Source organism: Oncorhynchus clarkii, chromosome 12 (assembly GCF_045791955.1).
Source record: "Oncorhynchus clarkii lewisi isolate Uvic-CL-2024 chromosome 12, UVic_Ocla_1.0, whole genome shotgun sequence".
Taxonomy (NCBI): Eukaryota; Metazoa; Chordata; class Actinopteri; order Salmoniformes; family Salmonidae; genus Oncorhynchus; species Oncorhynchus clarkii.
In genome coordinates this window covers 71,748,363-71,773,639 of record NC_092158.1, presented here as the reverse complement: position 1 = coordinate 71,773,639, position 25,277 = coordinate 71,748,363, and the positions used below count along the sequence as shown (strand labels likewise).

At 44.1% G+C, this 25,277-nt stretch overlaps 1 protein-coding gene across 3 annotated transcripts; it reads right to left on the bottom strand.

The window, feature by feature from the left end:
- Positions 1–3,223: 3,223 nt before the first annotated feature.
- LOC139421188 (histone-lysine N-methyltransferase EZH1-like) lies at positions 3,224–22,901 on the bottom strand. Of its 3 annotated transcripts, XR_011635600.1 has the most exons (21): positions 22,653–22,885; positions 21,419–21,593; positions 21,206–21,331; positions 19,769–19,891; positions 17,923–18,040; positions 17,449–17,661; positions 16,816–16,918; positions 15,916–16,079; positions 11,858–11,949; positions 11,544–11,706; positions 8,995–9,176; positions 7,826–7,917; positions 7,586–7,614; positions 7,336–7,461; positions 5,860–6,038; positions 5,557–5,652; positions 5,309–5,390; positions 5,115–5,195; positions 4,936–5,020; positions 4,647–4,776; positions 3,224–4,482 (listed from the first exon to the last, which is right to left on the bottom strand). XR_011635600.1 is itself a non-coding variant. In XM_071171820.1 (20 exons), the coding sequence occupies exons 2-20, from the start codon at positions 21,587–21,589 to the stop codon at positions 4,716–4,718; spliced, it is 2,286 nt and encodes a 761-aa protein (XP_071027921.1). In that variant the 5' UTR covers positions 21,590–21,593; positions 22,653–22,901; the 3' UTR covers positions 3,224–4,715. The 3 variants fall into 3 exon arrangements, 2 of the variants coding, with proteins under 2 accessions (XP_071027921.1, XP_071027922.1); XM_071171820.1 differs by having other exon boundaries at positions 3,224–4,776; positions 22,653–22,901; XM_071171821.1 differs by having other exon boundaries at positions 3,224–4,776; positions 4,889–5,020.
- Between the last annotated feature and the right edge of the window lie 2,376 nt (positions 22,902–25,277).

Sequence of the window (25,277 nt, the reverse complement as noted above, 5' to 3'; positions counted from 1 at the left end):
ATGTGCTTTGAAGCCTTTTAGGGAAACAGTCGACTTATTGATATATTATGTAAATGTCTACGCTGCGCTGCGTTTATTTGAAATGGACTACAGTACATGTGCATCCTGCCCAGCCTCACTGCGATGCCACACCTTAGCTAGTCCATCCATGCGTGGTCCCTGGAGTGTGTGTGATTGAATGTACAGTAGACGTGCTGGTTTGTGTGTTCACAGTTCTGTTTGTCACCTAACCCTCCCTACTGATGATGAGGATAGTCTCTGCACTGATGATGTGAATGAGCCAACTCACTTGTTGTCGTCCACCAATAGCAGAACAGTGAGCCGATAGTGATTGGGTGCTGTCCAGGCAGGCTCCTCCCTACCCGGATGTTGCTCTACAGCTCTTGGTAATCAGGTAAAGCCAGAACATCTTCATCAGGTCAAAATATCAGTATTTTTAAGGATGTGTGTATGACTACAAACTTGACTATACTGTATGACAGCCTCAGCTCTTAGATCTGAGCTGATTGGCAGTCTATAGCAAGTTCCCTACCTTCCACTCTTAGAAAAAGGGGTTCTTCAGCTGTCCCCATATGAGAACCCTTTCCTGTAACCAAAAAGGGTTCTTCAAAGGGTTCTCCTATGGGGACAGCAAAATAACCATTTCTGGTTCTATATAGCACTTTGTTTTTAAATAGTGGAATATCAACTTAGCCGCGGATAAACTTGGCCATCCCTATAGGGTGGCCGCCAGGGTGAGCAGCTAAGGTTCTCTGTGTAAAGGAGACTCAAATTTAATAAGGGGTTGAGGGAGTGAGCACAAGGGTGAAGGAGACGAGGATTCTGTCCATCCTAAATACATGGTGTCATCATATGACAGACTAGTGTTGTTCCCTACAGTGGAGGAGTGGCCTACAGACAGAGCTAGGGCCAGGCTAGAGGGAGGAGCAGGCAGGGGAGTCTAAGAGGGCCAGACCCCTCTGTGGGTCGCTACTCTATAAAATCTTGCAAGAGGAAGCACCAGACAGTTAGTGACTGTATGACCTAATGTAGCAGGTGTAAAAGCCCCACATTTGGCTTTCAGGGGGAAAAGAAGCTAGGTTGAAGATACTGTATCCCTGAAAACCGGATGTCTCAGGTTTCTTAAAACCCCGCTGAAGGTGATCGACTGCAGGACTTTGTGTTTGTGACCACATTGAAATCGTGGAGGTTTTTTTTCTCCCTTTCTGTTATGTTGGTTTTGTTTTGTAATAAGTTCACTGTAAATGACCATTACTATGTTAATCAAAGCAAAACCAAACTGACACTTCAATAAAGAATCCTGAAGGAAATTAAAACGGTGTATTTTCCCTTTAACTGTTGACAAAGGAACAATGTGTCTGTCTCGTGTACAGTCCTAATAAATACATGTTGGTATGGGAAAATTGGAACACCTAAGATGAAACCAGTGGGTAAATTAAGTTGGTGTTACCTGAAGCCAAGCTCCAGTACCTCATAGTATTCAAAGAGTAAAGTAGGATATAATAGCTAGGGTTAAGGTTGTGGTTGAGGCTGGGGGTAGTGTTGAACCGGGATGTGGACAAGAAGCTAGGGTTAGGGTTGAGGATTAGTGTTGAACCGGGATGTGGACAAGAAGCTAGGGTTAGGGTTGAGGATTAGTGTTGAACCGGGATGTAGACAAGAAGCTAGGGTTAGGGTTGAGGATTAGTGTTGAACCGGGATGTAGACAAGAAGCTAGGGTTAGGGTTGAGGATTAGTGTTGAACCGGGATGTGGACAAGAAGCTAGGGTTAGGGTTGAGGATTAGTGTTGAACCAGGATGTGGACAAGAAGCTAGGGTTAGGGTTGAGGATTAGTGTTGAACCAGGATGTGGACAAGAAGCTAGGGTTAGGGTTGAGGATTAGTGTTGAACCAGGATGTGGACAAGAAGCTAGGGTTAGGGTTGAGGATTAGTGTTGAACCAGGATGTGGACAAGAAGCTAGGGTTAGGGTTGAGGATTAGTGTTGAACCAGGATGTGGACAAGAAGCTAGGGTTAGGGTTGAGGATTAGTGTTGAACTGGGATGTGGACAAGAAGCTAGGGTTAGGGTTGAGGATTAGTGTTGAACCGGGATGTGGACAAGAAGCTAGGGTTAGGGTTGAGGATTAGTGTTGAACCAGGATGTGGACAAGAAGCTAGGGTTAGGGTTGAGGATTAGTGTTGAACCAGGATGTGGACAAGAAGCTAGGGTTAGGGTTGAGGATTAGTGTTGAACCAGGATGTGGACAAGAAGCTAGGGTTAGGGTTGAGGATTAGTGTTGAACCAGGATGTGGACAAGAAGCTAGGGTTAGGGTTGAGGATTAGTGTTGAACCAGGATGTGGACAAGAAGCTAGGGTTAGGGTTGAGGATTAGTGTTGAACCAGGATGTGGACAAGAAGCTAGGGTTAGGGTTGAGGATTAGTGTTGAACCAGGATGTGGACAAGAAGCTAGGGTTAGGGTTGAGGATTAGTGTTGAACCGGGATGTGGACAAGAAGCTAGGGTTAGGGTTGAGGATTAGTGTTGAACCGGGTGTGGACAAGAAGCTAGGGTTAGGGTTGAGGATTAGTGTTGAACCGGGATGTAGACAAGAAGCTAGGGTTAGGGTTGAGGATTAGTGTTGAACCGGGATGTGGACAAGAAGCTAGGGTTAGGGTTGAGGATTAGTGTTGAACCGGGATGTAGACAAGAAGCTAGGGTTAGGGTTGAGGATTAGTGTTGAACCGGGATGTGGACAAGAAGCTAGGGTTAGGGTTGAGGATTAGTGTTGAACCGGGATGTGGACAAGAAGCTAGGGTTAGGGTTGAGGATTAGTGTTGAACTGGGATGTGGACAAGAAGCTAGGGTTAGGGTTGAGGATTAGTGTTGAACCGGGATGTGGACAAGAAGCTAGGGTTAGGGTTGAGGATTAGTGTTGAACCGGGATGTGGACAAGAAGCTAGGATTAGGGTTGAGGATTAGTGTTGAACCGGGATGTAGACAAGAAGCTAGGGTTAGGGTTGAGGATTAGTGTTGAACCGGGATGTGGACAAGAAGCTAGGGTTAGGGCAGTGGTTGAGGCTAAATTTAGGGTTGTGGTTGAGGCTAGGGTATGTTCAACCCTGACTCATCCTAGCCCCCCACCCCCCAAATAGCGCTCCCCCACTTCCACATTTAAACACTGGAGGAAACCAGAATTATCTCTTGACTGACAATGGTACTCAACGACAAGATGCATATTGTAATAATGTATAAAGTTAAAAGTTTTATTTTCATAGGCATAAGTTGTACATAACGATAAATTCCACATAGTTTCAGTCACCTCCGTGCAGAAAGATCTCATCTTCTCATGGGTGTAAATGTTTTTGAATATCAGACCTGGATGTCAGTTCCACAATTCACTTTTATATAGTGTGACAACATGATCAGGTGGATGGTTGTATGTACACAACATCCAAGTGGGGCACTTGAAAATTGAAATTGTCAAAAAATGTTATTTTTCCTATCTTATTTTCCCGTGACGAGTAGAACCGTAAAATGGTTACCTGTAACACAGTCCTGTCCATTATATACAGTACAAACATCATAATGACAACCCTCCTCTTTCAGTTTAGATTCATTTGGCACTTACAGCTTTTTCAGGGGAGACTATAGTGTTCATGGTTCTTATACACGGATATAGTCTTTTTGAGTTAGAAGAGCTAACGCTCATGTAAACTGAATGAAAAGTGCTTCATAAAGTACACGTATCACTGAGTACCAATGGCACAGGTGACTAGTTGTCAAACTAAAGGAGGAATGAGATCTCCCATCAACCAACACTTCAGAGTTCACATTCAGTTAGTCGGTTTCTCGTACGGTACGGCATATATTTTTTTTTAAAGAACATTGATATAAATGCGCAGTAAGTTATTTCACTATGTATGAAGGGGGTGGTGTTGATGCTATAGCCACAGAGACAGGTCAGATACAGAGCTTTAGCATTATCATGAGTTTAGCATTGCCTCCAATAGCTACCGGGAAGAGGCTTTTTCTGAGTAACAGGAAAGTTAGCATGACAGGATACTGAGTTCCTCCATAGAGCTGCATTTGAAAATAAAAGCTAATTATCTTGCTAATGAGCTTAGAGTTCATTTTAAACCAAAAGACACCACGTGCGCTGTCTTGCACTGTTAATAGATACACTGTAGGCTAAAAGCTAGCGTTGCTCATTGAGAGGACAAGCCATAGTTAATAGATGTGAGTACAGTAACAGAAATACAGAGAGAATAACACACAGCATGTGTTCATGTTGAAAATAACAACAATGCCGTGAGGCTGGTGGTACAGTACAAGCGATACATTGAATATATACTGTAGATAGTAGGTTTTTGTTGCCATTCCAATTGCTTGTTTCGTTCCAGAAGCTTCACGTACACAGTTTTCGCTAGGTGAGTGATAAAGCAGTGGGGAAGTGCTTCATACAGAGAGGAAGTGATGTCACTGATGTGGTAGCAGGAGGAAACTGTCACCAAGGGAGAAGAAAACCGTTCAGCACTGTTGTCAATGGGGGACTAGTCAGTAACATAGATCAGGGATTTTAAATCTCCCCCATTACGGTGAATGTTTCACAGAGGCCAATAGAGCTTGTGTTTGTTGTGGCAATGTGGGGAGGAGCAGAAGCATTACCAGGTGGTGGGGGGGGGGGGGGGGGGGGGGGGGGGTCAGTGCAGGTGGCTGAAATGCAGCAGGTTAATGCTAGGCCATGTCGACTTCTCTCTCTATGCCCACATACTTCAGGGCATCATCCTGGCTGTACCTGTAAGGGGCAGGAGAGAGAGAGTCAGGACAGTGTGAAGCATCAGTGTAAAAAAAAAAAAATGCATGTCATCCCACAAATATCAGAGACAACCAAAGAAGGACTGCGATACCGTATTGTATCGAAGACTCCAGTGTTCCCATGGCCACAAGGCTCTACCTATAGTCGAAGAAGAGCTCCTCCCCCTGTAGGATAGCCCGTTTGGCAAAGATCCCGATGCGGTGGTCTCCATTCACCATGACCACTGCAACAACAGCCATCATCATCATTGATTTGTGCACGTCACCAAACCAAATCATTCCACAAAACAGGCTTTGTATTTTTCTATGTGATCCTACCCTTAGCGTAGCAGTTTGGGTTCACCGAGTGATTCGCAAATCTGATTTTATTCCCTTTCCTTGTGGCGTCCACGACAAAGTCTGTTGAGACATTACAGGAACAGTGTCAGCTCAGCGATCACAGAACACAGCGACGGTGATGTCCTTTAAAGGGTTAACTGTGCATCATCAGCGTGTTGAGGAGTCATTATTACCATTGTTCAGGTTGAAGAGGAAGCTGGACATGTATTTGTCGTAGATCCTCCCCCGTCGGTCCGCCTCATCCTGCGAGATTAGCTGCAGACACAGACAGTTTCAGAGCGTGATGGTCAGACTAAATGTTTTATACATTAATACAAAGGCATTCATACAAACGCATACTGATACCGTATAAACCCCACACCCAACTATACCCCATTACATGATAAAGAAAGCTACGTTCAACAGTTTTATGTAGCCTCACCTCTCCACAGTACTCTGAGATGAACTCATTCTTCTGAACGGACTCTTTGATGAAGGTGCCCCACCCTGCCACGTTTGAGGGGGCAAGCAGGAGGTGCTGGGAGAGGTCAGAGGTCAGAGGTTAAAGTTGGCTGCCATTTACGCAAAATGACAAGACAACACCGGAATAATACAACTGTGCCTTTTATTCCTCAGCAAGTCATAAGCATGTTAATATGGGTTCTGACTCCGACCTGAATTCAGATACAGCACATCATCGGCTATTTTCTATTTCTTTGGACTGGAACATGACCCACTGGCCTACCTTCTTGAGCCCCCTTTGGATGCTGCAGTTCTTGCAGGAGACTACCTTGCTGTCCCAGTGGTCCGCGGCTCCACAGGTCATACACAGATCTGGGTCACATTCCCTCACCGCCAGGTAGCAGGGACATTGCTTGGTGTTGCACTGGGTCTTACAGCGGCAGCCCGGGAAACGGTTCTGGCCTGGAGAACAACGTAACACCCCAGGTTAGTGTTCAGAGTCAGACAGGGGAACGTTCAGCGGAGAGGTTTATAGTCGCTTTTAGAAACAGCATGGAAACATACTGCGGTAACAGAGAGGCAGTCTGAGTTATATGCCTCAGTGGACTAGAGAACTATTTTGTAACAGAATTCTCTGTGGCTGTGTGGCGAACGGCAACTGCATTTTCATTAATGAACGCTGCCTCAACGGTAAAAAAGCTGCTGCTCTGTAATGTAACTCATCAATCACTGACCTCTGCTGGCAGCTATGCTGAAATACAGCTGTGCAGAGAGTAATGGAAAGCCTTCCGGGCAGAGGAAGAAGGAAAACGAGCAGCAGACAACTTAAAATGTCCCTCTCCTCTCCAACAGGTTTAGCTGGAGGACAATACTCCATAAGTAGAGCAGTAACATTAATCTTGTCTCTCCTCCTTCCTAAGTCTTCTTCCCTACAGTTTGTGTGGCTGTGTGGCTGTGTGTGTGTGCGCATCACCGAGCAGTGTTCAGTCGTAGCGGTCGGTCTCGTATAAATGTAGGGATGGATGTTGTAGCTCAGGCACTGTGCCTGTCACATCTCTTTGATTCCTCTCCAGGGCTGTGGAGCTCACACATTAAACCCTCCATACGCTGCTTCCTGTCAGAACCAGGGAGGGGGAGGGAGAACTGTATTTCTATTAGAACACAAAATGAGCCAAAGCTGTGAATTCAGAGCCAAGCTCTCTCTCTCTCTCTCTCAACATTCCTTCCTTCCGCCCTGTGGCCATTTGTGGAAGTGCGTGGGCCCAGCGGTTCAGGCTCATTTCTCCTGGGATGAATGTGTCAGAGCATTGTGAACACGGCCCCATGCTGAACAGATGCCCATGCAGCTAACCAAACCCTGCCTGCCAGAGGACAGCTTATCCTGCGAACACACAGCGAGGAGGAGGATCGTCTTACACACTGTTCCACTGTCTATTCTGGCCTGTCAAAAGGGCCTTTTTATCCACCGAGTGAAAGAGAGCTAGTCTTCAGCAGAATTGTCCTGTGAACACATTCCTATTCCCATTACAGAGTTGAGCTGTGAAACCTCTCGCTGTCAGTACAGGTAATTGTAGTACACATTTACCCCAGCCAGTTTAGTGGAAGGAATGTTCAGTATGTGTTGAAATATGTCTGTTTTCACACTGATATGTTTTGGACTTCTGCAAATGGTCTGTCTGGGTTGGGAAGTGGTGTGTGTGTGTGTGTGTTAGGACATGGTGGTAACAGTGGAGGTGTGTTTGGGTAAGGTGACACTCACACTCGTGTTCACACTGGCAGAACTTCTCACAAAAATTCTGGGTCATCACACAGGGACAGGAGCTGTCACATGGGTGGTCCGGGTGGTCACATGGCTGGTAGTTGTACACCTGATTGGATGAGTTATCTAGAGAGGACAAAGGCTTTAATTATACAATGAGCAGATACATCATTCTGAATTAGTGTATAAGAAATGCATTTGACAACGTTAATTTGACTATTTCAATACTTCAGTCAAGTGAAGAACTCACCTTTCTTGAGCTGTATCTTTGCCCATAACCTACAGAAAGAAATGAAAAACACTTTCAATAATCATGTCTATTTTTGTACAAAGGTATTTTTAAAAAAGCAGTTCCTTTCATTTTCTGCACGGTTTAATCTTTTTCTCCCACTGATCTGTGTATCAGGGTCCATTCTCACTACATTCCTATGAGGTCATGCTGCAACAGGGACGGGGAGGGAGTGAGTGTAAAAGTCGGCGGCCATCTTGCCTGTGCTTCCTCTTCTTCTTCTGAGGGGAGTTGCCACCATCCTCCAACGGAACACGATGGATCAGGACCTCTTTCACAGCAAACTCATACACCTGAAGAAGAGAGGGAACACACACATTAAACACACACATGCAAACATATTTGTCCGCGCATACACGACACGCATACACACAGATATGAGGCAACTATCCACAACGGTGCAGAATGTTGTGTGGTTCTGGAATTGGTCCCATTGTGTAGTTGAGTGCCTCTCAAATTAAGCTGGGAAGCGCACCGCTGCATGTGATTACTCCATAAAACACGCGGCCCTCTCCTCCCCTATCAGAACCCACCACCATCTCAGCGTAATGCACACACACACCTCCCCGCCATCCCACTCCCCACACACACCCGCAAAGCCTCAAACCACTTCTGCCTGCCAAAAAAACAGATTTGGCTTCCTCCCTAAAACAGACAGACACACATTACGCAGAGGGAGGGACTGGGAAGCTCGTTGCAGCGGTGTTTCCATCCAGCCAAACCACAGGCTCTCTGAGGGATAACAAGGCCATGCTATAGAGTCACACTGGCGTTGTGTTGGGGGCCGGGATGCTGCTGCAGGGGGCAAAGCTACTTTGCAACGTCTGTGGAGGATCTCTGTCGTCGCGCTTCGCCCTCTTTGTTTCTCGGTCTTTGTCTCTCTGTTTTGGTTTTGGAGGATTGGAACGTGTCTCTCAATAGCTTTGCAAATCTGATCAGAAGGCCTAATATGTTCCCCATACAATACTCCCATAACTCCCCCATATTAGAGACACACAACATCCCCACAATACCTCAGCCCAGAAGGGATCCGTTCGCTATAAGCCGCCTGAGCCCGGAGACCGTGACAGCGTCTCAGAGAATAACAAAGCTGTCATGTACATGTCGTAAAAGTCCTAATTTATGACTCCGCATGTTGTTTACATTCCATTTGTAATCATCCCAATTTTCCACACAGTATTATGTGTTACGACACTTGTATCAATGCCAACACACTACAACACAGTCACAGCACCACTTCGTTATCTTGTCGGTCTGTACTAGTCTGTAATGTGTTTTGGTCATTAGCGTGTTGGCCAGGAGACTTGCTTTAATTGGTGTATCAATAGAGTATATGAACATCTGGTGGGTGTAGGTTCTTGGTGGTTCACCTGTTTGCAGGTCTTGGTGCTGATGAGGCGAGCGATGGAGCAGAAGTTGTTGTAGTAGGTTCCGTGCAGCACTCTGAACAGAGACTCCTCAGCCCCACTCCACTGGACAGGAGGTTCCACCTGCTCCCCGTGCTCCTCCCCCGGGCACAGCTTGGTGGGGGTCTGACAGCGAGAGTTGCTCTCTGACCGTACCCCAAAACACACACATGCGCACGCACACAGACACACACACAGGGGAGGGGGGGGGCATTTGAGACTCATGCACATACACCCACTGCCATGCACATAGACCCACTGCCAAAGGCAGAGAGCAACATGTTGCTTGGCAACAGGTTCAAGGCTGTGTTATTGTGACCACATGCTATGACTGGGGAATGCTTATTAGTCCGCTCATCAATCTGTTTTTACACATGATTTGAGCTAGAGGGGACGGCCGCTGGGCCACCAGCTTAAGTCAGTAGTCTATCTTCAAAATGAAGAGCTGCAGTGACATCACAGTACAGATATTAGTTCCTTCCAAACTGAATGCAAGAGAGAGACAGGAGAGAGACTGAGTGAATGATTAAGACAGAGAAAACGAGAGCCTGAGTAGATTGCTCTTTCTCCCTCCCACTGTTCTCCACATGAGTCTGTCAACAGAAAGAGGAAACCAGGGGGAGAGGCTGAGTGAAGAATCTATTGGTTTTGGAGCTGAAACCCATGGTTGGATTCTTGTGTTTGGAGAGCGAGTGAGAGTGAATGGTTTTTAAAAAAAAAATCTTCTTCCGCCAATGTTCTCTTTTCTGATGAACTGCATTCAGCACACATTAACCATTCTGGCAGATGAGTGTTATGGGGAACTTAGTCGATCCATTCTGTCATTAATACACTGAGGTATGACAGATATACTGTAGTACCGTAGCAGCTGAGGCATTAGTGTTCTCCTACCTTAGAAGATAGGAAGCTGGCTGTCTCCTATTCATGGGTTGCATGTTTCGTCAAAATATTGTTTTGAACGTTCGTTTTGGACTGATGCCCAACTGAGCATCCTACTCGATGTATTGTCAATGAGCCCTGACGAAAATGTAATCAAAAGTGCCCCAGCTAGCACAGTGGTTCTGGGCCGATTCCGGCTGAGAGTCCGCCTTCGGCAGTATTGCTTATGGCTAGGATGCGGGGATTGAGCTCGGGCCGATTCCGTTGAGAGTTATCTTGCCCAAATGTATTACTTGGGGCTCAGGCCGATTCCGGTGTGAGTTATCTGGCCCAAATGTATTACTTGGGGCTCAGGCTGATTCCGGTGAGAGTTATCTGGCCCAAATGTATTATTTGGGGCTCAGGCCGATTCCGGTGTGAGTTATCTGGCCCAAATGTATTACTTGGGGCTCAGGCCGATTCCGGTGTGAGTTATCTGGCCCAAATGTATTACTTGGGGCCTTGGGCCGATTGAGGCTACTCTCTGGCAGATGATTACACGGGCTGCTTTATATAATTAACATTTCATTATTTTCTCATTGTTTCTGTGATCAAAAAATATAATTAACATTTAAATTAAATTCTTTAAGAGCCCGTTGTAGTATTTTGATACTTTGTGCAAGGCAATTGATAAACATTAAAAACTTTGTGGATGGAGCTTCCCGAGTGGTGCAGCGGTCTAAGACACTGCATCGTAGTGAAAACTGCGTTGCTACAGGCCGCGACCGGGAGACCCAATTGGCCCAGCATCATCAAAGTTAGGGGAGGGTATGGCTATCCGGGATGTCCTTGTCCCATCGCGCTGTAGTGACTCCCGTGGCAGACCAGGCGCATGCACGCTGACACGGGCACCCGGTGTATGGTGTTTCCTCTGACACAAAATGTTTGTTTTTTTGTGGATGGGTATAATTTATATGTATAAAATGCATAATAGTAATATTTCAAATGACTAAAATCGGGTAATTTTGTATACATTTATTTACATTTGCATCGGGCCGCTTCTGGGGGGATTCTGGTAAGGTGCCGGCAAAGTCAGCTGAATTCTGGTAGATGGAAAAGACCTGATGTACTTGGGCCGATTCTGGGCAGTCATTCATTTTGATTCCGGGCCGAGTCCGACACCCGATTACGGGCCAATTCAATCAGTTCCGGACGCCCGGAATAGGACCGCTTCTGGGCAGATTCCTCACTGCTAGCTGGGGAATTACAGTGGCTTAGAAATACTAAAAAAGAAGGCAAATAAATCAAAACCTTTTGTCATCATTTTGATGTCGCCAGATTGACTTTAGATGCATGACGCGACCGAGTGACGCAGGTGCAACCTATGAATAGTACTTTAGAAGCTCGTCTTTCCCATAATTGTCTCTTAAAGTACTTACGGACCAGACAGACTAACATGAACATCGGCCATGCGCAGTGGGTGGCCGTCCTATTGCCTCTGACCACAGAACATCGGTCACCATTTTCTGTTCATTTCCCAACGATTCTACATGTTGAACCGCCCCTGTTTGTCGACACCCAGCAGGTGCTCTACTGCGCACCCCTGACGTTTGTGTTGGTCTGTCCCTTATAATGCTTGTGTTTCCCCAAGCTACCTGAGGAGCTGGTGGTCTCGTGGTCACTATCCACCTCCTTGGCCTCCTCAGTGGTGCCTGACGGGCCAGGGCAGCTGGAGCTGGGAGGGCGTGGCTGTCGCCGCCGCCGCCGGGGCCTCTGGGAGCGCAGCATCTCCTGATCCGCAAACTCTTTGGCCCCTTTCTTTAGAGGAGGGAGAGAGGAAGAGAGGGACAGAAATGAAGAGATAGAAGAGTGTTAAAGAAGGGATGAATGGATCGGAGCGTCATCATTGGCTGGTCTGTCTGTTGTCGGGCAGTTAAAGACAGAGGACATGTAGAGGATCTGAGCACACCTGTAGCAGAAAGCAGTCCAGACCACAGGGCTCTGTCTCCATGCGAATCTCCTTGCTCTTCCTCTTGTAAACATTGGGGGTAGCGTGAAAAGCTGGAAAGACACATACTATTAGTATACTGATAGTAACAATATACTGTATGTTAGAAGTACAGTAATAGTAGGGACGTAAAACATTTTGCCTGCTGCACAGACCCTATGGACACTCTAGTCTAGAGTGTCTGGTTAAATTGACCTTAGGAGCATATAAATTCTCTCCACGGTTAAAGTGGGAAGAAATATATGTCATTGTTGTAACAATGTGTGAGTCTGCTACATTTACTATTATCATATATTAAGATATTGAATTACTTTGACATATTTAATTAGGTTACATTATGCTAATTTCCAATGGTGGACAGAATGTGTTACTACATTACACATACTAACGTTTTACCACACAAGAATTGCAGGAAATACACATCCTTTTTTTACCTCAGATGGGTCATGTTAGTATTACAGTTTATAGTCATCATGATCTCATAAAATCGATTGCTTAAAACAGATCAATACTCATACTTGTTCTAAATAGTGGCCATTTGGGGTATGCAAAAATAGAACGTTTTATAGTATTTTAAATGTTGAAAATGTTGTATGCTTTAAATGCCAGGATGTCATACTAATTTGGCGTTTTCATCTAGTATTCCACTATTGAGGAAGATAATCATTTTGAGACCGACGTGTGTTTGACAACAGCTGATAATCAGATATTTTGGACACTGCCACTGTTTTTGTCATACACGCCAGTCCTTTGTGGGACTTAGAACGCAGCTGTCATTTTCAGACCACGGTGGCTAGAAAAAAATTGGGCGCTCTGGCATTACATGAATTAATGGATTGGAGGGTTAAGCTATCATTCAAATGAAAACCAACCCCTTTTGCTATTAGAAACCGATGATGAGGTGGTGATTTGTTGAAATTATCCAGTCCAATTTTTTTTTTCCTTTTCCGTATTGGTCATCTATCAAAATCCTTTTCTCACAGAGAAATAAGTTGATAAATGATAAAGGTTGTCATCATTCGACATATATACAGTGCCTTGCGAAAGTATTCGGCCCCCTTGAACTTTGCGACCTTTTGTCACATTTCAGGCTTCAAACATAAATATATAAAACTGTATTTTTTTGTGAAGAATCAACAACAAGTGGGACACAATCATGAAGTGGAATGACATTTATTGGATATTTCAAACTTTTTTAACAAATCAAAAACTGAAAAATTGGGCGTGCAAAATTATTCAGCCCCTTTACTTTCAGTGCAGCAAACTCTCTCCAGAAGTTCAGTGAGGATCTCTGAATGATCCAATGTTGACCTAAATGACTAATGATGATAAATACAATCCACCTGTGTGTAATCAAGTCTCCGTATAAATGCACCTGCACTGTGATAGTCTCAGAGGTCCGTTAAAAGCACAGAGAGCATCATGAAGAACAAGGAACACACCAGGCAGGTCCGAGATACTGTTGTGAAGAAGTTTAAAGCCGGATTTGGATACAAAAAGATTTCCCAAGCTTTAAACATCCCAAGGAGCACTGTGCAAGCGATAATATTGAAATGGAAGGAGTATCAGACCACTGCAAATCTACCAAGACCTGGCCGTCCCTCTAAACTTTCAGCTCGTACAAGGAGAAGACTGATCAGAGATGCAGCCAAGAGGCCCATGATCACTCTGGATGAACTGCAGAGATCTACAGCTGAGGTGGGAGACTCTGTCCATAGGACAACAATCAGTCATATATTGCACAAATCTGGCCTTTATGGAAGAGTGGCAAGAAGAAAGCCATTTCTTAAAGATATCCATAAAAAGTGTCATTTAAAGTTTGCCACAAGCCACCTGGGAGACACACCAAACGTGGAAGAAGGTGCTCTGGTCAGATGAAACCAAAATTGAACTTTTTGGCAACAATGCAAAACGTTATGTTTGGCGTAAAAGCAACACAGCTGAACACACCATCCCCACTGTCAAACATGGTGGTGGCAGCATCATGGTTTGGGCCTGCTTTTCTTCAGCAGGGACAGGGAAGATGGTTAAAATTGATGGGAAGATGGATGGAGCCAAATACAAGACCATTCTGGAAGAAAACCTGATGGAGTCTGCAAAAGACCTGAGACTGGGACGGAGATTTGTCTTCCAACAAGACAATGATCCAAAACATAAAGCAAAATCTACAATGGAATGGTTCAAAAATAAACATATCCAGGTGTTAGAATGGCCAAGTCAAAGTCCAGACCTGAATCCAATCGAGAATCTGTGGAAAGAACTGAAAACTGCTGTTCACAAATGCTCTCCATCCAACCTCACTGAGCTCGAGCTGTTTTGCAAGGAGGAATGGGAAAAAATGTCAGTCTCTCGATGTGCAAAACTGATAGAGACATACCCCAAGCGACTTACAGCTGTAATCGCAGCAAAAGGTGGCGCTACAAAGTATTAACTTAAGGGGACTGAATAATTTTGCACGCCCAATTTTTCTGTTTTTGATTTGTTAAAAAAGTTTGAAATATCCAATAAATGTCGTTCCACTTCATGATTGTGTCCCACTTGTTGTTGATTCTTCACAAAAAAATACAGTTTTATATCTTTATGTTTGAAGCCTGAAATGTGGCAAAAGGTCGCAAAGTTCAAGGGGGCCGAATACTTTCGCAAGGCACTGTATGTTGTATACCCAAGTTCATTGAGGTTTGTCTGGTAGAAGAGTGCTAATGGTACATATCGCCACGGTAATTGTCCCAGTTCTATTGATTTCAATACGATATCGGTGAGTGATTAATATGCGTGCGCTTTTGATTACAGTAGAACAAGCTCATCAATTCCATTCTTGAGTGACCGCTCGGTAAATATTAGTACGTGTGCAGTTTGTAAGGTGCTAATTTAGTGAAAGGGAAAGGGGGATACCTAGTCAGTTTTCAACTGAATGTTTTCAACTGGAATGTGTCTTCTGCATTTAACCCAACCCCTCTGAATCACAGAGGTGCGGGGGGCTGCCTTGATCGACATCCTTCAGTGCCCGGGGAACAGTGGGTTAACTGCCTTGCTCAGGGGCAGAATGACAGATTTTTACCTTGTCAGCTCGGGGATTCGATCCAGCAACCTTTCGGTTACTGGCCCAACGCACTAACCTTTTAGCAAAATACAAGTATCCTGAACATGTGTGACACGTGTGTAGGGTGTAACTTTTATGTACTGGTCTTCAAAATATCACAAGTATTTCAGCATATTGATTATGAATGTGGACATTTAAAACCGGTGTTTTAACACTCAGCCATAAATCAATAAGCCATGACAACAGGAAGCAGCAACAGTGTCTTAGGGAATACAAACGGTACTTTGAAAATTATTTTTAAACTGAATTCTACCTTATCAGGTAAAAACTACTGAATGAGCCCAAAAACGTGCTACGATTCATTGATTTTGATGATATTAGTGAAATCGTGAAAATATGTTTGTCCTGGCTAGTAATAATGCATTTATTATAACACTAGAGATGTGTTGATTCCAAGAGAGTCTGAGTGAGACAGAGAGAAAAAATAAAAACAGAAATCCAGAGGAAAAGCCACATGTTGACAGATGTCAATAGGTTAAAAACACAGAGTTAGAGAGAGAGAGTTAGAGAGAGAGAGAGAGAGTTAGAGAGAGAGAGAGAGTGAGAGAGAGAGTTAGAGAGAGAGAGAGTTAGAGAGAGAGAGAGAGTTAGAGAGAGAGAGAGAGTTAGAGAGAGAGAGAGAGAGAGAGAGAGAGAGTTAGAGAGAGAGAAAGTTAGAGAGAGAAAGTTAGAGAGAGTTAGAGAGAGAGAGTTAGAGAGAGAGAGAGAGAGAGTTAGAGAGAGAGAGAGAGTTAGAGAGAGAGAGTTAGAGAGAGAGAGTTAGAGAGAGAGAGTTAGAGAGAGAGAGAGAGAGAGAGAGTTAGAGAGAGAGAGTTAGAGAGAGAGAGTTAGAGAGAGAGAGAGAGAGTTAGAGAGAGAGAGAGAGTTAGAGAGAAATACAGAAAGTGAGAGAAAAGAGTAAACCCATAGGACACATTACGGTGGAGGAAGCAGTCGTATTTGAAGCAGCGCCTGCAGAACAGCGTATGGAAGGAGTGCAGAGACTGCTCCCGCTGGACAGACTTGGCGAACGGCCCGTCTATGTTAGGGGTGCAGAGGGGGGGCAGCTTTACCGGGCTGGGGGGCTCCAGGAGGTCCTTGTACCTAGGGAGGTGTCATTTGGGGAAGAAGGGGATAAAACAAAACATAGCCTTACCATGCATAACATAACTTTGTATTAGGATTGTATTTTGTATGAGCATGGTATATGGCATGATATACAGTAGAAGTGGGAAACTACAGTAAGTAGCTGCATTCTGACTCAAGTAGGCCTATGCCAGGAGTAGGCAACTAGATTCAGCCGCTGGACAATTTTGGTCAGAGCGGATGGTTGGGGGCTGGAACATAATTATAATCATTTGTACGTTGCAAATAGACCACAACTAGGCCCAAAACAAAATTGCATTAGGAAATAACAATAGTTTCATACCTTGATTACATTGAGACATGATCAAGTCAAAAACTATTTTTTTTGTGGAAATACTTGGGAACAAATTTCCTAAATGAAACAAATATTTTGCTGAATTCCTGGTGATTTTACAGTCCTTCTCTTTTTTACGAAAAACAAAACATCATTCTTTGTTTTACTAAAAACTTTGGGGGGCCCTGTTGCCGACCCCTGGCCTATGCTCATTTGCAGGTGGATTTGGATGAGAGTGTTTAGTTTGCGGTATTTTATAAGAAAAAGGCCTTTCAGACGGGGATGCAACAACTTTTCTTTTGAGTGTGAGGAGAGAGGGCAGAGAGCATTATTAGCATCTCCCTGAGAACTCCCATCTCCATGGTGAACATTAAGCAACGCTCGGCTAAGCACAGCACAGTTGTTGGGCACTTTTCTTACTTTTCCTTCAGCTCCTCCGTCGTACCCTTGTAGGGGAACATCGAGGCGATGGCCGTGAATATCTTATCATGCGGGATCTTCTTTTTGGCAGCCAAATCCCTCACTAAGGAAGGTAGTGAGAAGAAAAGCAAAGAGCAGATAATTAGCAACTCAACCACCCCTTTTCTAGTTCCAATTTCCCATTGAGATGTAATTGTATTTGCACTTTTTGCCATGTAAGCAATCATATTGGAACGATAGCAAAGTCCCGAGCCTATTGAGAAGGACTGTTTGTCCATGTGCTCTGTGTATTGAGAGAGTACCAATGAGTGTTTGTCATACTGATGTGTTCTGACACTGAGTGACAGTGTCTGATGCCACAGTATCTTTCAATGTGAGTGTTACACACCCCCCCCCCCCCCCCCCCCCCCCCCCCCCCACACACTGTGCAGTACAGTGATCAACCTGACCTGTACCCGCTCTTCTCTCATGCCACTGATAAGAGTAAGAGGACAAGTCTATAGCAAATACAAATAAGATAGTCCAGCATAGTAAAACCAGTGACTCTCATATAGAAAACAGCACGTATTGACATTAACAACTGTGTTAGATGTGGTTACATCTTTCAGTCAAAAGACTCTGGAGGACACTTACCCTCTATGACACTCCTCCTCTTCCTCCTGAAGAAGGCTGTGGGTCCCACCTTTTCCTCTTCAGTCCCTTCCCCAGCGCTCTTCCTCACCCCTTTCTCCTCCTCCTCTTTCCCCCCTTTCTCCTTCGCCTCCTCCTCTTCCTCCTCCTGGTCTGAGTACTGGCTCAAGGCCTCCACCAACTCTTTAAAGATCTCGTCGTTGATGAACCCTCCCTCTGGGAGACAAACCACACAGTCAAACATGTCAGCACCTACTGATGACATCATGCAATATACGTCAGCACATATCCCCTAAACAATTAAGATTTCCCCAGCAGCACACAGCAACGCACGTACTGTACCGATGACCTCCTGGAGCCCGCCTAACCCCCACGTCTCCAATAATATAACTCTGTGATAGATCAGACTGACAGTGTGTGTAATCGAAACAGGACAGAAAGGATGATATCCCTGGTCTAGGCAGGTAGGCAGGTCACCTCTGTCTCCATGGACACCGTCATAGTTGTCGATGAGCTCCTCCAGGAAGGCCTCGTCCTGCTCCAACACCTCGTCTCCCATGTAGGGGATGTTATGGAGGAACGTCTCATCCTCCACCTAGGAAACCATTTTTTATTTGTTTTATTTTATTTAACTAGGCAAGTCAGTTAAGAACAAATTCTTATTTACAATGGCGGCCTACCCCGGCCAAACCCGGACAACGCTGGGCCAATCATGCGCCACCCTATGGGACTCCAAATCACGGCTGGATGTGATGCAGGTTTTTCTGTATTTGTACTATTTTCTACATTGTAGAATAATAGTGAAGGCATCAAAAATATGAAATAACACATATGGAATAATATAGTATCCAACAAAAGTGTTAAACAAATCAAAATATATTTGATATTCTTCAAATAGCCACCCTTTGCCTTGATGACAGCTTTGCACACTCTTGGCATTCGCTCAAACAGCTTAAACTGGAAAGCTTTTCCAACAGTCTTGAAGAAGTTCCCACATATGCTGAGCACTTGTTGGCTGCTTTTCCTTCACTCTGCGGTCCGACTCATCCCGAACCATCTCAATTTGGTTGAGGTCGGGTGATTGTGGAGGCCAGGTCATCTGATGCAGCACTCCATCACTCTCCTTATTGGTCAAATAGCCCTTACACAACCTGGAGGTGTGTTGGGTCATTGTCCAGTTGAAAAACAAATGATAGTCCCACTAAGCCCAAGCCAGATGGGATGGCATAACACTACAGAATGCTGTGGTAGACATGCTGGTTAAATGTGCCTTGAATTCTAGATAAATCACAGACAGTGTCACCAGCAAAGCACCCCCCCACACCAAAACACCTCCTCCTCAATGCTTTACGGTGGGAAATACACTTGCGGAAATCATCCGTTCACCACACCGCGTCTCACAAAGACACCTTTAACACGGCGGTTGGAACCAAAAATCTCCAATTTGCTCTCCATTTCCACCGGTCTAATGTCCATTGTTCCTCTTTCTTGGCTCAAGCAAGTCTCTTTTTCTTATTGGTGTCCTTTAGTAGTGGTTTCTTTGCAGAAATTTGACCATGAAGGCCTGATTCACTCAGTCGCTTCTGAACAGTTGATGTTGAGATGTGCCTGTTGCTCGACTCCGTGAATAATTTATTTGGGCAGAAATTTCTGAGGCTGGTAACTCTAATGAACGTATCCTCTGCAGCAGAGATAACTTTGGGTCTTCCTTTCCTGTGGCGGTCCTTGTGAGAGCCAGTTTCATCATAGCGCTTGATGGTTTTTGCAACTGCACTTGAAGGATCGTTCAAAGTTCTTGAAAATGTTCTGTATTGACTGACCTTCATGTCTTAAAGTAATGATGGACTGTCGTTTCTCTTTGCTTATTTGAGCTGTTCTTGCCATAATATGGACTTGATCTTTTACCAAATAGGGCTATCTTCTGTATACCACCCTAACTTGTCACAACACAACTGATTGGCTCAAACACATTAAGGAAAGAAATAAAAAAAAATAACTTTTAAGAAGGCACGCCTATTAATTAAAATGCATTCCAGGTGACTACCTCATGAAGCTGGTTGAGAGAATGCCAAGAGTGTGCGATGCTGTCATCAAGGCAAAGAGTGGGTATTTGAAGAATCTCAAATATAAAATATATTTTGATTTGTTTAACACTTTTTTGGTTACAATATGATTCCATATATGTTATTTCATCGTTTTGATGCCTTCACTATTATTCTACAATGTAGAAAATAGTAAAAATTAAGAAAATTAGTAGGTGTTCTAAAACTTTTGACCGGTAGTGTATACTGAATGTGTGTGTGTTGTCGGGAAATCCCCATACCATGAAGTTCTGCTGCAGAGGGGACCAGGAGTACATGAAGGGGATTCCTGCCACGGTCGTCAGGGGCCGCATGGCAACCGCCTGAGCTTTAAACGCTGGGAAGCCAAACTCCACCATGCACAACTGTGATTGGACCAGAGACAGATGGGGGAGTATGACAAAGGAGGACAGACCAACACTGGATTATAACCAACAGGTAGGCTACTATTTCCCAAATGGATAAAGACAATGCTATATCCACTGACACTACTCTGAAATGAACTAGGAAACAAATACCAAGACACTAGAGAAGAGCACAGTGAGAATTTCAGGAACACAAGATGCTGCTCTGTCTGCCTCCAGGCTGTTTTCATCATAGGTTCTGAGAGAGTTTAGTTATTGACCTCAGTAAGGCTGCCTCATGAACCCTTTTTGGCAGCTCAGCATCTCCCTGAAAAGGGATGAAACATCACAGTCCTCTGTCAGCCTGATGGGAGAGCAGACCCTGACCTGGTTAATGAGGCAGGAGTCAGAATGGGCTTTAAAGGGCTTGTTAATGGCCAAAATGTAGATTTCCCCTTAAATACACAAACACAAAAGTAAATCTTCTTCATGAGATGGCCATAAATAATAACTGGTAGTGCTGCAAAAATGTTGAAAGGTCTAGAACTAACCTTTATAAAGGTGGACTAACCTTATGAAGGTGTACTAACCTTATAAAGGTGTACAAACTCAAGTACATTGCACAAACATTGTGAAAAATCTGATATTATTTTTGTCCTATTCAACAAAAGTGGCACAATAGGGCTTGAAATTACTGAAATACTTTCTAAATATAGTAACAATCAAATTATAAACGACCTATTGTAAGATTTCACCTTTCTTATAACTGTAAAATAAATGTGATCATACAAACATTCTCTGGGCAATCCAGAGACACCATTCAAATGTGTGCAGACCAACAATGTCTACAACTCCTGGATTGCTGGTGCTATGTATTGGCCAATGAGAGGCTTCGAAGCCACCGGTCGGCCATATTGGCACTCCGCAGTAGGAGCAGTCCTCCATAGGAATGAAAGGAATTCTAAGGTATTTCAATTAAATGTTTCAAAGACAAAATTACATGTATTTATGTATTTGGTGCAGACTCGTTACAACCTCATATTTAAACACTAAGTGATTCTGTCCATCTGTGACTAAGAGAAAGTGGTCTGGTTTCAATTCTCCGAAATGATTTTGGATTTATTCCTGTTGAGAGCTATAAATTCATCTGAGAACATCAATGCGAGATGAAACTGCTATCGTTGCATCTGCTAGACTCTCCCGTTTCATAAGAGCTATTGCAAGTGCAGCTACGAGGTTCACTGGCACAGGAAATCGTTGCTTTGTCTGGATAGGCCAGAAAATGTGATGCGTCGCCTCCTACTGTATGTCTCTCTATCCTTTTGTCTCGCTCACCTTTTTGCCGGGTAGCGCTCCACCTGGGGTAGACAGGGGAACTGACTGGATCCTCAGCTTGGACCACTCCTCGTTCAGAAGGTTGGTACGTTCCTCTATCTTCTGCCGGTTGGACATGAACAAGGCCTGGAAAAGACAGGAAATGTAGGAAGAGTTTGTAATACCTATACACACAATCTCTCTCTCTCTCTCTCTCTCTCTCATTATCCTTACCTTGACCTCCTCTGCGTTTTTAAAGCGTTTCAGCTGACGGAGGCGCATGTACTCAGACTTCACCCTCTTCCTCCACTCCAACAGGCTACGGGAGGGTATGTTGGAGGCAGGACAAGGTGTTGGGGTTGGGATCAGGGCCGGGACTGGGTCTGAGACAGGGGCCTCCTCCATGGTCCTGCACAATGATATAAATGAATGGAGTTGCTGACACAAATACAAAACACATGGAAGTGCCCTGGTCAATCATGCTAAAGAACACTTTTCTATTTCACCAATTCTTCAGGGTCAGTTTTTGTGTTGTTAGAAGTAGTATTAAAGGAGGATATCACTGTTGGAGTGAGTGTGGTGTGTGAATGGGTTGTGCCTAACTCCAAAAACACGTTTTACTTGGATCTGGGATGTGATAACATCAATGGCAATTGGAAAAGTAATTTTCCAAGAGCTTCCCGTAAGAGAAGTGATTCAGCCCCCCCCCCCCCCCCCCCCCCCCCCACACACACACAGACTCACACAGCCAAACGAAACGCATGACTCAAACTTCTGCATGCTTGTGCGTGAGCGAACCACCGCCCCCTTCTGTTAGCAAAAGCACCAAGGACTGCATTAAAAAAGGCTTAAAAAAACACCTTCCAGTGCATCCTGGTCAGTGCTATAATGTGCCATTCGTAATCTTATCATGTGGGACTAGAACAACGGAATCATAAAATAACGGGCCTATAATAAAGTGAAACCTCAAGCACGTCAAACTTGTCATATACCTAGACCAAATGGCAGTCTGAAAAACACGTTCTCCCCAACACATACAACATTAGTAAAAGTGGGCGTTTCTCTTCTGAAAACCAATATGAAAACAGAGCAGCTAAGTGCGTAGTACACTTTTCTAGGATTTCATAACCTCTTATGCAGAATTCTATAACCCTATCCCACAAAAATGTTGTGGGATTGGTGAGAAGCAAAATAAATGTCGCGCTGCGTAAAGGCTTTTCGTTTTCAGGGCAAATGAGTCGTATACAACCGTACCAGGCATTAGCCTTCCTTAGAATCCTACACCAACAGTCGATAACAGAAGTCACAGACGTTGATGCATCGCGTACCAATTTCAATTATGTTCGTTTTACGCAATGGACAGCTTTCACGCCCAACCAATAACATTATAATGTGATATTTCTAATGCGCTTCTCTGGGATGCGCGCACACATGTTCAGTTTTGATACAGTGTCGCAGTTAGAAATACCTTTAAGGATCCTCGTGTCCTCTTATTTGTAGCGACTTGAGCTCGCCACTAAAGCGTTGAACTCCTCGTTTGAAATCCACCATAAAATACGGATTTCTTCGCTACGGACGCGGAGTAAATAATAGGGTCCGTGTATTTGGGTTCACACGCCGATGGGATCCGAAGATTCCTATGTCGTCCGCAAGCATGCTGAAATTGAAGTTGTACAGTTAAAAGCTGCGCACTTAACTGGCTCAGTTAGAGAGTGACGTCTTTATTATGATCACTCTGTGCTTGGTAGCTGGACTGGGGTAAAAAGCGTGCGACTTGAAAGTATATGGACATTTGGATAGCCCACATGTAGCTTATGAATGATTCAACTCACAAGGGCTACACGCCTGCTATAAGGCTACTACTAACGTTATTACTACTATCAGAATACTATTACTATTCGTCAACCATTACATAGGCGACTAAACTACAATAGGCTACTAATAACTAGTGGATAATACTAATTTATGAAAATGGTACAGTTGATAGGTAGTCATAATGATGATGTTTAATATGTTTATTATTTGTTCATATAATGAGATAGATTTTTGTTTTAAGTTCAATAGAACAAATGCCTATACCTATATGGATGTAATGCATTTTAATATGAGTGTCAGGTGATGGTATTTGGGAAGGGTGTAGTAACATCATTCGTTCATCACCAATAACCTTTGCTCTCATACTGTATATTGGTAAGGTACCTTGTTGTATTTTTCCATAATTCATGTATACATGTCATACACATTTATACAGGGGTAAGAGTAAACATATGTTATCAATGAGTATTGTTCCTCAGTCATTCATGGAAGAGGAAGCCTCCAGCCTCTAGTCTAGCGCATGTTGTTTTCCTTCTCTCCGGGGGCGGGTGTGCAGTGCGAGCTGGGGCTGTGGCACACTACTCATAGTCACGTGATTCTCAGAGGAAGGAGAACTCGCCTGATCCAGTAACACAGACAACCCAGCGGCCCGGCCAGGCCAGTGTTAGCTGTGTTCAACAGTCAGTGCTCATTGAACAGTAGCCTGGCCTACCATTAGAGACGTACTGCTTTTTATGATACATTATGTCTGTTTATATTCAATGGCAAATAACTGTCTGGAGGAGAGACAGAAAAGACTCTATGCAAAGCATAATCTATGATAGAGTGTTCATAAATACCATAGAAACAGTTAATAGATACATATTACATCATGATGCTTTATAAATTAAGTACTGTGGAGGTAGGAGTGAAAACTAACAAAACTGCTGGTGAATGTGAACCCTGCTCTTTTTTTCCCCATACACAAGATGGCACTGTAGGGCTACTTTTATTAAAGTTCTCCATTATATTAGTTGTACCAATATCACTACATTAGGCCTACATTTCTTCCAGAGTGTAGAATGACAAGTCTACGGCGAGTTTATGATCAGGCCATTGGGTGATAGTGTAAGTGATAAAACAGGGGTGGGCCGAATGACAAGCAACAGGATGGAAAAGGACAACATAATCATCTTCAAAACACCAGGCCCAACCAGAATAAAATAACACCAGGCCCAACCAGAATAAAATAACACCAGGCCCAACCAGAATAAAATAGTGATTAAGTAATGAAATCATCTTCAAAACACCAGGCAAACCAGAATAAAAGAGTGATTAAGTAATGAAATAATCTTCAAAACGTGTCTAGTTGCTGTCTTTTGACGTAAACCATATGCTCAGTCTTTACTGTGTATGATCGGGCATAATTGATCCTTTATTGATCATTGATTCACATTTAGCACAGTATGCCCAGGCCACCTACAATGGAATAATATTTGTGTACAATTAGTTCTGATTCTCACTCATAGTTACTGGCAGTGTATTCCTGGGGCCATTAAGCATCTCAGAGTAGGAGCGCTGACTTGCCTTTTAGATCCTAGATCAGCACTCCTACTCTGAGATGCTTGATACATACAGCCCCTGATCCATAATTCTGACACTGCAGACAGTAAGGCTGTTTCAGTGTGTCACCTACAGTGCTCTTCTTACGGCGCGTTTTTCTTTGCCGCTCTCTCTCTTTCCTGGCACATCCACATTGGTGCTTGATCTGGGCCGTGACGAGTTTATCCTAGACTGTGAAACAATAGCCAACATGAGAAAGCAGGAAGATATGCTTGAGAGCGAGGCCCTTATCAGTGGAAAGTTCTTAATTGTGCTCTATGTAAACGGTGTGTGTAACTCCTGGCACCTGGAAAGAGGGTTTTATGTGGTCAGATGTGCGAGTGGAGATGGATCAGTTCAGAGGCCTATCGGTGCAGATGGCGAAATACACTACACGGTTATTAATCATCTCAAATAATTATCTGATTGAGGTGCTGAGCTAAGCGTTTTTCGACATTCCTCAAAATATGCTTGTGTCTTGTAGCCCATTGAACATTGATTTGAGCCTCCCAATGGAATCGTTTGGTGGAAGCTGATCAGCTAGAGAGAGAGGAAGTGTAGCTGAGTTTATGGTGGAAATTCTATGATAGCACCAATAGTACAGATGATATGTGTTGCATTATCCCTTGATGGCTCTGTGCAGATTCAGATTAGCTAATGTACTCAAGTCCTTAAACGTTGGAGGTTTATTCAATCA

Excerpts from the sequence above, each read along its gene's own strand:
- LOC139421188 (XM_071171820.1), bottom strand. The coding sequence starts at position 21,589 with ATGGAGGAGGCCCCTGTCTCAGACCCAGTCCCGGCCCTGATCCCAACC. Across the intron at positions 9,177-11,543 it reads CGAGACCACCAGCTCCTCAG|AGAGCAACTCTCGCTGTCAG; the intron begins GTAGCTTGGGGA and ends GGGTACGGTCAG. Across the intron at positions 7,615-7,825 it reads AAGAAGAAGAGGAAGCACAG|GTTATGGGCAAAGATACAGC; the intron begins GCAAGATGGCCG and ends TTCTTTCTGTAG.